General features: G+C 46.8%; 1 protein-coding gene across 2 annotated transcripts in view; it reads right to left on the reverse strand.

The window, feature by feature from the left end:
- Positions 1-15,531, reverse strand: part of Galnt2 (polypeptide N-acetylgalactosaminyltransferase 2) — a 127,536-nt gene that overhangs the window by 42,753 nt on the left and 69,252 nt on the right. For both annotated transcript variants that reach the window (XM_010621919.2, XM_033761861.1), the window contains exon 3: positions 6,830-6,983. In XM_010621919.2, coding sequence (XP_010620221.1) covers positions 6,830-6,983 — 154 coding nt within the window. The remainder of the gene's footprint in view (positions 1-6,829; positions 6,984-15,531) is intronic.

Consider the following 15,531-nt stretch of genomic DNA (forward strand, 5'->3'; position numbering starts at 1 on the left):
AACTTCTCAGATATTTCCCTGCTTTCAGGAATCATAAAATTCCTTGTTCTAAACCAAACTACTCGAGACAGCAATGAGAATTTTGGGATAAAATGCACCACAAATATCTACTTGAAATCACTGGAGAGATAGCCAGGCAGCCAGGCACTATGGGCAAGGTCCTCAGGTGGAAAGTTCACTGAAAGTGAGGCCAGAACCCTGATCCACTTCCCCTTGAGAATGAGATGGGAGGCTGAAACAGCCAACCTAGTAATGGCTTTGCAGGCCAAAGGCCCATTCAGCTTCCTGAGGTACACTGTGCCAGGTAGGAATGAAGCACAACTCAAAGCTTGTCTTAGTTACTTTTCTCGTTGGTGAAACAAAATACCCAACACCCAAAGTCAAAGGAGGAAAGCTTCATTGTAGCTCACAGTGTGAAGAGGTTTCAGTTCATAGTTGGCTCACTCCAAGGCAGGGTGGCATGGCAGAGGGCAACAGTTCATGGCAGGCAGCAGACAGAAAGCAGCAAGGCAACAAGGAAGCAAGGCACGCCCCTTAAAGGCAGGCAGCACTCACCCCCGGGGAGGGCCTAGGGCCTTCCCATTATCCACACCCAGAGTGATGGCAAATCAATCAGTGAACTAATTTAGTAATCACTCATCCTTGATCCCAGCATCACATACTCTAGATCTAGCCACCTCTGAAAAGCCCCACCTATGACCACAAGAGGCTTTGGGGGGCCATCTAGACACAAGTCATTACGGGGCTTGCTAGATAACAGGGCAAATGAGAACTGGAAATTGACCAGACCTCTCATACCTGGACCAAGCCCACATTTATACCTATCACTCTAAAGGTGATTAAAGTGATCTGCCCTGGTTTAACTGCAGAGGACAAAACTAAATTCTCTTTGAAGGACTGAGAAATTAGCTATGGCCTTTAAATATCTCTCTGAATTTGTTCAGACACAGTAAAACACAGTTAGGAATTCAGTAGATGGATTTAAAGGGAGATTAGATATAGCAGAGGGAGAGATCAGTGAACAGGAAGGAAGCTAACAGAAATACATCCACACTGAGGTACAGGGATTAAAAAGAAAATGAGTACAGCAAAGAACTTAAGAGGGATAGAGGACATATGGAAATTTCAGCCTAGCCCCACCTGCCACTGGGCCAGCGAGGCCACCTGGGATCAGAGAAAGATCACATGCAATGCCCTAGGTGGTACCTCAGTCACCTGGACTTGGTCTCCATCGGCACACAGCAGGGGAGGCTGGCCAGCTTGTCACAAAGTGATGGCCTCCCCTGGGACAGACAAAGGCTGGGGCGTGTTAATGGAATGTCACTAACTGCCAAAAAGTAAAGACAAGTCCAGGGTCCCCTAGACCCCCCGCCTTCCTTGTCACAGTCCCAGATCTCCTGGCCCCCAAAGAGAAAAACCCAAGCCCGTAACATTTGCCTTAACCAAAGCTATGGCCAAACCCACCCCAGCTGAGCTCAATGTAAAAACATTTCCTGGCATCAGCAATGTTTGTGGGTGTCTGCTGGTGCCTTTCCCCACAGTCCTCAACCCTAACCAACTCTCAAAACAGCAATGGGGACGCTGACACTCCAGCAAGAGACTGCTGACCAGTGTTCCAAACCTGCCCTGCTAAAAAAGCCACCTGAAGGCATCCACCAGTGATGCCCGCCAGGCTGTACTAGAACTAGGAGTTCCAAAGAGGGGCACTAGTGTAGCGATTCTTAAAAGCAAAGCTGAGCACTTTAAATGGAGTAAAGATAAGGTACTCTTGATTTAAAGTCTGCTGGAAAAATCCATTTGGTGTGATGTGAACACACTTCCCTCAGAGAAGCCTCCTTTGCTGCTGGCCAGGGCAGAATTCTACTCTGAGACCAAACATATTCTAAAACCTCACGTTTGAAAATTAGTGGTAAAGGAAATGGCAAAAACAGGGAGACAGTCTCATGATTCAGACATCCTAAACCTGGAGGGGACCTGTTCCTTTACAGAGGAGTTTTCATTATTAAGGGGTTTAATGAAACATGAAAAGAACTGCTGTTGCAGTCACAGGGGAAAAAGAAAACAAAGATAATGTTTCCCTCCCCATAAAGGTTTATTTGACTTTACTTTCATAAACAATTTCAAAGTAAACCATCTCAAGCTTTCCCCAGCAGAGAGAATGAGGCTCTACAAATTCCCTGGGTTGGTTGATTCTGCACTTGACTTTTCCATCAGATGAGCTTCCTCGAAAGAGGTCTGATCCTGGGTAGGCTGAAGATGGGAGTTGGACACCCCTTAATGCCCACCCTGGAGACAGCTGGGTATCTCCCAGGTCCTGCATCCCACTAGCACTGAGGGAGGCACTGGAAAACTTCAGAAAATGGAAGTGACTTCTCAAGTCACCTCAGGACTGGATGGGCCTGGCCCTCCCACTCAGCCACTGGCCACCGTAACAGAACACCATAACAGGTGAGATGTTAATTTCCTCAGGGCACTGGAGTCCAAGGTCCTAGGCCCTGTGGGTTCACATGGCAGGCAGTAATGTCCCTCTCTTTTCCTCTCATACGCACACGTCTGGCTGCATCATAACCTCACTGAGCCAAAATCATCTCCAAGAAGGCTCTTTCCAGATACAGTCACACAGGAGGCTTAGGACTTCTGCATATGAACTGGGCCAACACACCATAGTCTATAGACACTTGTACCTCCAAGGGCTCTGCTGCCCACAGAGGCAGAGGAACTTCAGGTGGCTGCGTGGTCCACAGAGCTCACAAGGGGCTTACTTTCCATGCTCCTCAGAGGGCTGGCTGATAGAAAAGGCAAGTTCCACCAAGAGCAGTAAAGAGGCAGCAACTCCACTCTATGTTTATACTGAGCAGGGAGGAAGGGGTCATGTAGACAAAAGGTGTGGCTGGGAGCCCTGCTGGTACAGGGGGACAGGATGTCTCTTCAGTGCGCAGGACTGTCAGTGCTACCCAGAATACAGCATCACCGGCACCAACCAGTGATGCCAGGAGCCCCTGTGGGTTCCTGACAGTCCAAGAGCCCCCAGTCTTTCACCTGACTCTGGGGATGGCCCCACTCTGGGCTGAGGAACACTGAATAAGAAACCCTAGGAGGCTCCTGTTGACTTTGTGGTTGCATGGCAGTAGGAAATTACACTCCAATCTCTGAGAAGAGCCTAGGATTGAGAGCATCTACAGAGCAGATTTCCCCCAAGCATTGTTACTGTAGCCCAGAGATAAAGGCCTGATGATAGCACATTGGGCTCAGCCCATGGGTTTCTCATTTCCACTGGCGTCCATTCCCTTGAGGATGACATCCAGGCTCATGGCTCTAAATACCATACATACGCTGAATATTTCCAAATACAGCTCCCACTAAGTCCTTTTTCCTAAGCGCCACACACATGTCCATCCCCACAGCACAAGCGCTCCTGCACCAAGATAAGTGGGTGTGTCCAAATTCTACCCCACACAGCCTCAGCCTGCTTCCCTCCCAGCCTCCTCTCTCAGTCCTGAGACATACCTCTTCCCACCCCAGCCATGGCCTGGAATCCTCAGCCCTCCTGTCCTGGAAGTGCTGCCCCACTTCCACTGTGGGCACAGACCTGCCTCTCTTTCAAGGCCACCGCCCATCATCTTCTCCATGGACAATGCCAACAACATCCCAACAGGGAGACAGAGGACAAGTGCTCAAAAAGACACTTTCAGAATCCCCACTGATTTCTTTCTTGATCTTGGTAATTTACTTGGAATTTCAAATAACATGAAGTAAGGTGGACAAAAATTGCACCTTTTTTAGGGTGAAAAACTATGTTTGCAGTATAGGACAGGCTACCTCCTCCCTGTCACCCACAAGCACCTGACAGTCCTAAATTCATGCACAGCTTCCTGCTTTCATGTATATATTCCTTCTTAGCATAATATTTCTATACATTTAAAAAAGTAAACAAAACGGCCTGAGTGTTCCTCAGCTCTGAATCCCTGCTGCTCCTATCTGTCCCCAAGGTAACAAGGGGTGGCTTTCCAGTCCTGGAGACAACACAGGGAGGTCCTGCGGTTCCTCTGCAGTTTCTGTGAGCTCCATTCACCCTCTTCTCTTCTGTGATTCTTGATGTCAACAATGTACTGGTACTGAATATGCACCAGGCACTGTGCTAAACAATCAGTCACTCAACAAGTACTGAGTTTTTGAGTGCTGGGAGGAACAACACCACACTATTCTGATGAAGAGGAAAAACTAAATAAATAAATGAACCATACAGTGTGCAGGTAGTGATAAGAACAATGGATAAAAATCAAGTGGGGAAGGGGTGGGACCTGGGTTAGGTCAGGGGGCTGCACTCTGGGAAGAGGTCCCAGGAGGCCTTGCTGAGGCAGGTCCTCGTGTGTAGTCCAGTCCTCATGGATTACATATTAAGGTGTCACTTTACAGAAGACAAAGACCACAGGAGAGCTGGAGGATATGGGATTCCGCCTAGGCCTATAAGCCTCCAAAATTCTTGCTTTTAACCTCCACCTTCACTGTTTTCACCTTGTCACAGCTGTGGACTGAATTCTACTGTGCAGGCATTAGACCTACACAAAGGGAGAAACTGCAGAAACCAAAAAGAAAAAAAAGGAAAAAAAGAAAGATTTTTAAAATTTACTTTCTAAATTATCACACATGGTTCAGATTCCCAAGAACTGAGGAGCCCAGCACAAGGGCACCTGTTTTCCTGGGAACTGGGTCAGTCACCCATTTAGAGCTGATTTTTAAGTCATCCTTCCAACAGGAGCATGAGAGTTGCACAGCTGGCTTGCCATCAGCACTTCTGGGCACTGTCAGGGCTGGAGCAGAAGCCAGCCAGGCACCCAGACAGCCATCAAGGCTCTCTGTTCTATGGTTCTCTTCAATTTACTCTCCATTAGATACCCGGAAGGGATCCCTAAACATGTCTTAACTCCTCAACTGACATTCAGTAACACAGTTGTCCTCAAACTGACTCTTCAAGGTTCATAGCTGCTCCATTCCAGGTACCAAATTGACTTCAAACAGAATTTAATTTAGCCCAAATCCCACAAATATGGAAGGCCTCCCAGCTGCTCCTCTGGCACATACATAGTATAGTGCAGAGGCTGCACTAAAATTAACCCACTTCTGCCAAGGGATGCATATGCAAACATCTGCTTGGGCAGACTCCTACTCCAAGAACATCAGGAAAAGTTATGTATATATAGTTTCGGGGACTTTGCAGGGACTTGCAACAGAGGTAGCAGAGAAGTTCAACCCACCTGCTGTGGACCCCAAAAAGCCTGTGATTCTCACTGAGCTCAAAGGCAGAGCAGCAACAATGACAGCCTGGAGAGAAACCAGCACTGAAACCAGTGGTGACTGAAACTCACCCCACAGGAATGAAATTCCAAGCAGTCCACTCAAGTCCCAGGTCAGATTTTGTCCTAGATCCCCCAGACTCTATGGCCTGGGGAAGGCTGAACCCTTTTTCAAAGCCCAACAGATACCCTGGCCTTGGGTCTGTGGCTCTGGGTCACTAATATTCCCTCTGTGGCACGAAGATAACTATCACATCCACTGTCAAATGTCATGAAGTTCCTGTGAGTCGTCTGGCACAGGCCAGTTAGTCTGGGGTGGAGAGCAGTGATGACACATATCAGGATGCTCCAAAATGCACTGGGACCTTCCCCAGAGACATGGGCATGTCCCCATTTACAGCTGCCCACACAGCTCCAGGCCTGGGAACCCACAGAGTTCCCAACCCCAGACCAGCAGCCCTTATTTCAAATTGGTATTTAATGCAGCCAAATTTAACTAGAAGCACAGCATAAGTCAGTGGTGGCGAACCTATGGCACACATGCCACAGCAGGCTGTTTGTTATCACTGAAAGCTCTAAAAGGTTCGCCATCACTTGCATAAGGTCTGAGTAAAATTGCCTTAAAAAATAAATTAGTGGATGACAGGAAAAACTGAATGAAGATAATCTTCTGGAGTAGATTTTAGGGAAATGATGAGATTCTTAATGCCATGTACACCGTGTTTACTTATGATCACACATGTCCCTATGACATCCTAAACACTTCTCTGGTCCTGAAGGACAATGAAGCATATTTCCTGAAGATGAGATACTGTGGTGAACAGAAGTGACCAGATCCAAAGGGAGCTGCTTGAAAAGGGGAGTGGGACAGGACGGCCCTGGCACAACACTGCTGGTGAAGCTCCCTGACAACAGGAAAGGGAATCCTTTTTCATCAACAAGGAAAACCACCAGCATGTGTTAAGAGTCAACACTATCTCCTTCCCAGTTAGTGGGGGTAAAATACTGCCCTGACCTGAGCTGAGCTGGATAAACCCCTACCCATCTTTCCCAATCTCTAAAATACAAAAGAAAGGACATAAGCAAGGGCCTTTCCTTCAGGACTGGGCATGGAGTGCTCACCATACTCCTGTATCCTATGTTTCTGCTCCATTTAGCACCATCTCTGCTGGATGGGTAATTTCCTCTCCAATCTCCAAACATTTCCAACTTACACAGTCCCAATAAACAGCACTTCACACTTCTTTCCAAGGCTGAGAACAATGGAAAATTTTGTGAATGGATCTTCAAAATATTAAGTGATTGGCAAATAGGAGGCCAGTCTCTGGCCAGCAGGCCCTGGTCTGTGAACCATGGCAGGACAACCTTCTGCTTCCTAAGGGAGTCCCACTGTCCCATGCCTTAAGATCTTTCCCAGTTTGATGACACTGTGAAGAACACCACACAGTTTCCCAGAGCAATGGGAACAGTCTAGCAACACAGTAGAAACAACTTTACAGGCCTGTATGAAAGCCAGGGCTTGGCTGGGTACTCACTGGTCATGCCGGGTGTCAGGGATGGCTCTGTCCATGTGCAGCTTATCACTCTCCAACTGGTTGAACTTGTTGCGGGCGTAGGGGTCCTGCCCAGAGCGAACCATTGTCCCCCCAACATAGGCTTCTTGGTTAAAGTCTGGCCACCGTACTTTCCCTGAAAAGAGCAGAGCAGACAGGTGGGACAAGGGAAAACAAGACAAAGGTATTCATATCAGAGGCTGCAGCAAGTGTTATTTTAAGAAATTAATGGCCATGGCTTTTTCCCTTGGATAGCAATTTCAATCAACAAGCTAGCTGACAACAGTACTAGCCAGCATCATGCCTGAGAGTGGGGATCCCAATATTTACAGTCTCCAACAAGAATGGCCATGGCCTGGAGCTCAGAGATATGTCTAGAGGACCAAGCAGAACCAAAGCATACAAAAATATAACTATGGCAGCATTAATACTTCTATAACAGGAGATGTCCCCTGCTTATTCCACTTTCCAGGAATTATAGTTAATGCTCAAAAAGCATTCCAGAAAGTGAAAAAGATAATGTATAAATTAACTATGAAGTATCCTGTAATGGAACATCAGATAACATGTAAGCAAACGTTTACACTGTTGGGGCTCAGAACACACAGCTCAGCGTGGACACACTTGGGAGGCAGCAGGCATGGGCAGGCTGTCCTCTGAAGCCTGTGGGTCCCCCAGGACATGGCCAGCTGCTCTGAGTCCTATCCCTGGATACCCTGTCACCCAAAGGAGATCACTGCAGATTTCAGTAAAGAGAGTAGTTCCAATACCATCCTATCCAGATGAACCTTGTCCCGGGACTATTGTCTGTTCTTTGGGCCTGCTCACCGTCCTCAGCCATTCACTTTTCCTCTAATTTGCCACATACCCCTATTCCTTCTACCATTTGAAAAGGGGTCATGAGCTCCTAAATCTCACTAGGTTCCTGATATCACTTTTCATCCTTGGATGCCCCATGCACAGAATGCCTTTTTATCTCTTCTCATATTCCTTCATCCCTTGTTGCTTATTTCAGCAGACTCAACTATCTAATGTTATAGGGGGAGGGAAAAGTTCCTCCTGCCTCTATAACACAAAATGATAACTCCCTCAAAGAACAGGACAGCAAAGCATCGCTCAGTGAGATCACCTAAGGGTTACTTGCAGCTATTAGCGTACCTGATCCCATAGAGAAAGTAAACAATATGGTGCTCAGAGGTAGCCCAATAAGCACAGCCAGACCATTTCTCACACACAGGTCTCTTCCTGGAGAGGACCCCACAGTGGCCTGCCTGTCCATTCACTATGATAAGGCTGATCAACAGATAAGGCCAAGCATAAGGTTCTCTAGCACATAACAATGGACTGGGGTTCTAGTTCTAGTTCTGTGGATAAAACAAACTCAAAAGAAGGCATGGCAGAGGGGCAACCCTGCCCAAATGGAGCTCATAGTTTTAAGTAACTGTGAGGGTGACAAAGAAATACAGCCTGGCTTGGTGCTGGCCTGGTATGCACATCACCCCCAGGAAAAGAAGTTATAGGCTGCCGAGGGGGAGGCAGTCCAAGGCTGCTCTCTGCAGAAGATCTGTATGATCTCTCTCAGGGCACCATACAGACACCTGAACAAAGAAGGGCACGCCCATGCTGCTCTCTGGGATGAGCACAGAGGGCCTGTGTGTGCACAAGGGCCCTGGGGCTGGGCAGGCCTTGCCCTCTCAGGAACCAGCCAGGTGCCAATGTGACATGAGAGCCACATCTACATGATCAAATGTGCAGTGGTGAAGGCTCAGGATAGTGCAGATGCCAGTAGGTGCTGCAAGAGGGCCTTCCCAGGGTGAGCCCGCTACAGTCACAGAGAAGCCATGTTCCTTTCCCACTGTGGAGGAGGAAGCTGAGGTTCCATTGCCCATCACCTATTTAAGGCCAAAGAATTAAGTCTCTATCTCAGAGCTCAGCTGCTTCTTGCTGCAATAGATTGTCCTGTGATATCGACCTTCTCATCTTAGCTGGCTGCTGTGGAAGTGACACTGGGATACAGAGGCCCAGCCTCTTAAATAAGAAGTTAGCTCCAAAACCCACAAGCCTGGCTATGGGATTGTACCACGGCAGCTGGCCAGTGACAGCTGTTTCTTCTACATTTAATGAAATGCTTCTACAATATTTTTTGGAAATCTGTTTTCCAGGAAAAGACAATTCTAGTAACACTTATTGATCCTCCACTCTCTCCCTTTATGCTCCTGTGTTTTCAGGGATAAGTAGAAAACACCACTGTGCCATAGAGCATAGGACCCTGACTCCTCCTTTCTGTGAAAGAAACCACATGCAGGCTTGGATGCCTTCCCAGGTCCATACCAGTGGCCTGAGAGCATTCTGGAGAGCTGTGCTAACTCATCCAACAGGCCAGATCTGTCCCCTGCACCAAATAGCTTGGATCCAGACAGAATCAAGGGATGCCCAGGAGGTCTCATCCCCATTCTGCACCTACCCGCCCAATTCCATGCCTGGAGTGGGGCAGAGGGCAAGGATAGACACATGGGTTGGGTGGATCTGTGTCCAAGCAGAACAGTAGATACAGGACAAGACAAGGTTTCTGCTGGGCTCTCAGTGCTCTGATCCTTTTCAGTCCACGTGTGCCCTGTACCTACAGATCCTTCCTCCTCTGGGATAAGACTATTACCCCAGAGCTTCTGATGCCATGCAGTCATGGGCTAGCTCAGGTTCAAGCCATCAGAGCACAGGAGGTATTGACCATGTGCTGGGTGTAACACAAGATCCTGCAGGCATGCACAACAGGGCAATACAGGCCAACACTGAACCCTGGAGGTCACATTCTGGGAGTGAGGCAGGGAGATGATGTTATCATTTTATTCATAAGTATATCACTAAAAACAGAGCTCAGTGCCTTGAGGGTAAGCGGTGGAGTTGCATGGATAGATCCTACAGAACTTTACCAAATTATATTTTTGTCACTGCAACCAAATACCTGAGAAAGTCAACTTAGAGAAGGGGCAGCTGATCCACTTGGACATGGTGGTAGGAAGGTGTAGAGGACATGGTGGTAGGAAGGTGCTTACCTCATGGCAGCCAAGAAGCAGAGAAAAAGGGAAAGAGCCAGAGAGGAAGGGACTGGGCACACAAGATACAGTCCCCAAGGTCACATCCCCCCTCCGCCTTTCAACCAGGTCCCATCTCCTAAGTTTCTATCACCTCCAAATAATGTCATTAAACCATAACCTAATCAATGAATTAACTCATGGCTGAAATTCAGAGCCCTCACAATCCATTCACCTTTCAAATGTCCTACCTTTGAATATCTGAGGCTTAGGGGGACATTTTAGATCAAAGAAACAACACTTCTCTAGACCTGGGGACTGGGAGGGTCACCACAGAGATCTTGAACAATGCCAGGAGGAACCCATGGGACTCCAAGCTAGAACCTCTGTATTCAGCAGCCAGGTCTGATGAAACACCCACCACAAATGTCATGTCCAGGAGTATTTCCTCCAGCAGATTCTGCAGGCCTGCCTTGCCATGATGAGTCTTCTCAGGGCACTGAACTGTGGCATCAGAGACAGACTGTAATTGACATTTCTTTCATAAAAGCCTAGTAGTAACTGGGTGTGATGGAACATGCTTATAATCCCAGCACTCAGGAAGCTGAGGCAGGAGGATCACTGAAAGTTCGAGCCAGTCTGAGCTACATAGTGAGTTCAAGGATAGCCTGAATTACATAATCTCAATCAACCATAAAAAAAAAGCAAGCCTAGTGGTATGGTACAGTACAAGCAAATGTGTGTTACCATGCTATACCTTGTACATCATGAATCAGGGTCACAATAGCCTCTCCAGAGGGACAGAATGAATAGTCTATTTTTTATGTGAATGTGATATTAAATTGGCTTCACAATCTAATAACAGGTCACAACCTATAATTTAAAAAACACTGGACTAAAGAACTATCTTGGTTATTTCTGTATTGTACAAAATTGTGGGGTTGGAGACCCCAGGAGCACAGGCAGCAGGGTTCAAAGAAAAGTGTGTATGCCCCAGCAGTAAGCAGCACATACACGGGAGGCAGCCAAATGTGTGCAGAATTACAAGTGCAAACAGCATGCGTGAGAGGACAGAAACAGAAGAGTGAGCTGTGATGACAGTCACCAGCCACCTGCATTCCTGCCATCTCTATAATCTTCGGAAAGAGGTATGAAAATGAAAGAGTTTTAGAAAATGTTTTAAAAGTGAAAATGAATGGGTTAAGCAGAAATGCCTAACAGCAAATATTCAAAGATAAAAATTTTACATGCGCTTCATCACCAAAGCAGCAGGAAAACATATAATATATACGGCATGTGTTCCGACAGCACAGGAAATGCAGGCAGGCGCATGTCACCCTAAGATGGCTATATGAATAGCGGGCTTCTGAACATGGTCTTTAAGTATTCACATGCAGCTTCTCCCAGACTCCAGCCATGATCTTGGAGGCCAAGAGAGGAGCACATTTAGCAGGAAGGACAGTCACCCATCTGTGATCCAGGCTGACTCAGGGCTAGTGTGCAAAAGGGCCAGCACATCTAACCAAGCCTCACAGCCCCATGGTTCTCCACTGCTACTCCCAAAACTCAGCAGGCCCGGCTGAGCCCAACTTCAAGACCCCATCCACCAAGAGGCTCCCTCTCTCTTTCTCCTTGGCTCGGTCTCCCATTCCTGACCGATGGAGATAGAGCCCCTCACATCACAGACCAGGCCTTCTGTTGGTAGTGAGTCCCAACCTGCAGTTCCCTGGGCAGACTGCCTTGCTGCTGATATCTCTTCCTAGTCTAAGCTACCTAAGGCTGAGGGTAAAAAGTAACCCTAATCCTGTTGTAATATGGAAGAACACAGCTTCACAGTGGAGCTTTTTAAAAAATATCATCCAAGACCTGCCACCTGAGAGTGATGTGGAAACAAGACAACCCACAACCTGAAACATAAGGGAGGAGTGAAGGGGTGTTGTGCTGTGTGCCAGGGCTTGGGTCCTCTACCCTGACTGAAGACTCACCCCATTTCTCCACACTCCAGGACACAAGAAATTCATGTTTCAAGCGGGGTCTCAGGGTCTCCTCACTCAACTGGGGTTTCTGTGTCTTCCTCTTGTTTGTCCTCCCTTTTCAGTTCACAGATCAATGTCTGGACAGTACTGACAGGACCCAATGGGAACAAACAGGATCTGTTGCCTCCTACAATCCAGCAGGCTGTGCTGCAGGTTGGCTTGAGTCTTTTCTAGCCCCTAGAGACCACAGGCCTATGTTCCATTCATCTCTATCACAGATACCCACAGGACCAGGCTTGGGTGCCCACCAACCTCTGCCTGTCTACCTGCCTCTGCACACGGTCCCTAATGGCCAAGACAGGCCAGTCTGGAAAGGTATTTAGCTTGGGGACTCTCAGTACAGACCAGGAGACTCCCAGAAGGGGTTCTGCTGACAGCTGTGTCATCCACCACCTGTGGGTGTCCAGGGAGGGTAGGTACCTTCCACGGACAGGTCATACTGGGCAGGAAACTGAGCATCCCTGCATGAAAACCCTTCCTAGCATGGAGCTTCAGCAAATGCACAGCCGCCCTGGGTAGGACAGTCATCCTTGCTGGGAAGGTAGCCAAGGAAGTGAAAGGAATATATTTAAAATCAAAGGACAGGCACTCAGCTTCATTTTAATCTTTTGGTTGATCTCAAATTGAATGCAATTTTACTGTGCTTAAAAGAAAAAAAAAACTAATGTTCTTTCTCTGAAGGTCATAATAATATACTACATAAGGGAAGACCAGGGCAAAAACAGGACTAGAAAAAAGTATATCTATTCCAATGCAAAGGTATGTAAATAACACTTTATATTTGTCACCAAGTATCTAGTATGACAGAAAATTTTATTCACCTTTGAGAAACTGTCCCCTTAAATAAGGAATCTTAAGCAATTCATTATTAGAGATAAAAAACAGGAAATTCAGAGTAGTAAAAAGCAATTTAAAAGTAAATCAAATAAAACATCAGATGTTATAGGTGAAATACTTATTTTTATTTAAAATTATCAATGTGATTAAAAAATAGGTGAGAAAATACTGTGAAACAGTCTTAAACAATAAAATCTAACAGAAGCTGATTTGCATTAATGAAGTCTACACCTGGCTTGTAATCATCATTTTCAAATCTTCATATAGCTCTTCTCAGAATTTAAAGATTGATCATTTTGCCTTTGTGCATTACAGGGTCTAAATGTAATAAATGCAGTTTGTTGTACACGGTCTCCAGCAGTCTCCTTTTTTACTCCGAATTTTTTACATTTTCCAGAAGAATCGGTTTCTCTACAAATACCTGTTTGGCTAAGGATATCCTCAAAGCACTTATTTTCCCTGTGACAACACTGTAGACCATGGGGCTCATGTGGACTCCCAACCGTGTGCATAATCTCACAGGACATGCAGTTCAGAGACATGAGGAAGGGTACCCTGAGGCTCAGCTCTCCCCCACCACTACCCATGTCCCTTTTACTCAAGGTAGCAAACACAAGAATGACAATCTGCACTGAAAGGCCGCATCAACCAAGGGACAACCCTGTGAGAACCATATCCATGGCCATCCTGAAGGCCTCACCTGCCTGGCTGGTCCTTTTCCTTGGTATCAGCAATGCTGCAAGCTGGGTACATGGTCAGCTTAAGACATACAGAAGAGACAAGAGAGCAAACAAAAGAAAGGGGCAATTACGAGGGAAAACAAGTTTCCCTCCAAAGGACTTTTGCTGCACCAAGGGAAAAAGATGAGATTGTTTTCTATCAGACAGATGTTCAAGGCACCAAAAATAGGTTAAAAAACACTCTGAAAACCAGCTCTAAAGAAATTTCAGAGGTTCTAAAAGCACAGCACTGAAGCAGAACCCAGCATATAAGCCCCTGCTGTAGTTTATGCGCACTGGAGCCGGGTAGTGGACTGGGTGGACAGAGCCAGAGATAATGGGAAAATGAGAACACAGAATCGAGGAATCTCATTGCTAGAAAGTCTCTCCTCTTCACAGATAAGGAAAATGAAAGCCATTGCTGACTTTCTAAGGCCAAAAAAATAGGTGACATGCGTGAACCTAAAGACCCAGGCCAATCCTTGTCCCTGGGCTCTGACCTTTGGCTACCAGGTCACTTCTTGTCTCCAGGTCAGTCCTAGCGCTGGACCCCCTGGTCCCTGATCCCTAGCTCCAAAGTCAGGCCTTGTCCTCAATACTGAATGCCCACTTCCCAGGCTGTCATCCATATTCTCAATCTGAGAGTTGTAGCTGGGACTGCTATTTTGGTGATATACAGTAAATAAATTCCAGATTCTAACCCCAAACACAGTAAACCAGGACAAGAAACATGGTAAGAGTACTCACCCAGGCTTCTGCTGGCATGGCAGCCCTAGGAGCACAGTCTACAAAGTAGGGCCACAGACGTGTGGGAAGACAAGAGGCCACATTCTAGAGGATCCTCCCCATCCTTTCCAAGAGCTTAAACACATATCAGAATGCATCAACATACCCATAGAGTGTCGTGTCCACACATTACAAGTAATGTGTTAACACACATGTGGGTGGTAATCTAGACAATTTTGCCCATTGGTTGAGTGGTCAGAAAGTACAAAGTGCTAATCTGGAAACTCTCTGCTGTCTTAGCCTGGTCCTTATCAGTGGGATTTGTGGCCATAAAAACAGTCAACTCAGTACACTGTGTTCTCCCACCTGCCTACCCATAGTGCAAGATGCCCAAGGCACAGACACAGAAAGCCCCCAAGCTTCCTGAAGTTCCCACTTACACACCGGAAACTGCTGTGGCTAGCAGTTCCAGCAGACTACAAAACTCTAGCTGTGTCCATCCTGCTTAGAAAAATAAATTCTTTAATCATAATATAATTTCTAAGAAAAATCATGTCCGTGACGGTTTAGTAAGAAAAAAGGTTTCAACAGAAAAAGAGAAGAGAAAGCCCCTTGGCAAAATCAAGTGTTCATTTATCAAAAACTGGTAACTCAAAAAAAGAGGCAAATTAGTGCATTCTTATCTCTGATAAGAAAATCGACTGCATAATAGTTAAAACTGAAAACCACAATGTACACGCTGACCTGATTTTAAACAGAGGACTCAGTCTCACATCTGAGACATGTCCTGAAGACTTCTCTCCCTGTGCCTCCAAACCCTCCAGGACTGGTTTTTTAATAGATGACAATCCACAGGAAACCCCTCATCAATCCACACATAAGTCCTGTGAGTCAGAACTCATCAGCCATTCATCAGGAGCGTGCTCCTCCTGCTGGGTGACACCTCTTGTGCCCAAGAAGGAACTCTGTGGGGCTCCTCTGTCAGGATGCAGGAGGAGGGCAGGAAGCAGATCCAACACACACAGAGCACACCTGGGGCCCTGGCAGGACACAGAGACACACACTTCACAGCTGGGACAGAGGAGGAGGAGGAAGACAAAGGAAGGGCCTGCTTTCCAGGGTGCTTATTCAACCTGAGGAAGGTGCAGAATCCACAGTGGCAAATATCCTATGGACAGGTTTCTGGTTTGGGGGATGGTATCCAATGAGCAGGAAGCCTCTGCTCCATCCTTATAAGTAAAAGGCTAAATAGACCCCCTTGGGCCAGGGATTTAGCTCAGTGGTTCCGCAGCCTGACTTGCAAGCACAAGGTCCTGAGTTCCATCCCTAGTACC

This window comes from Fukomys damarensis, unplaced genomic scaffold (assembly GCF_012274545.1).
Source record: "Fukomys damarensis isolate Sample0158 unplaced genomic scaffold, DMR_v1.0_HiC HiC_scaffold_10, whole genome shotgun sequence".
Taxonomy (NCBI): Eukaryota; Metazoa; Chordata; class Mammalia; order Rodentia; family Bathyergidae; genus Fukomys; species Fukomys damarensis.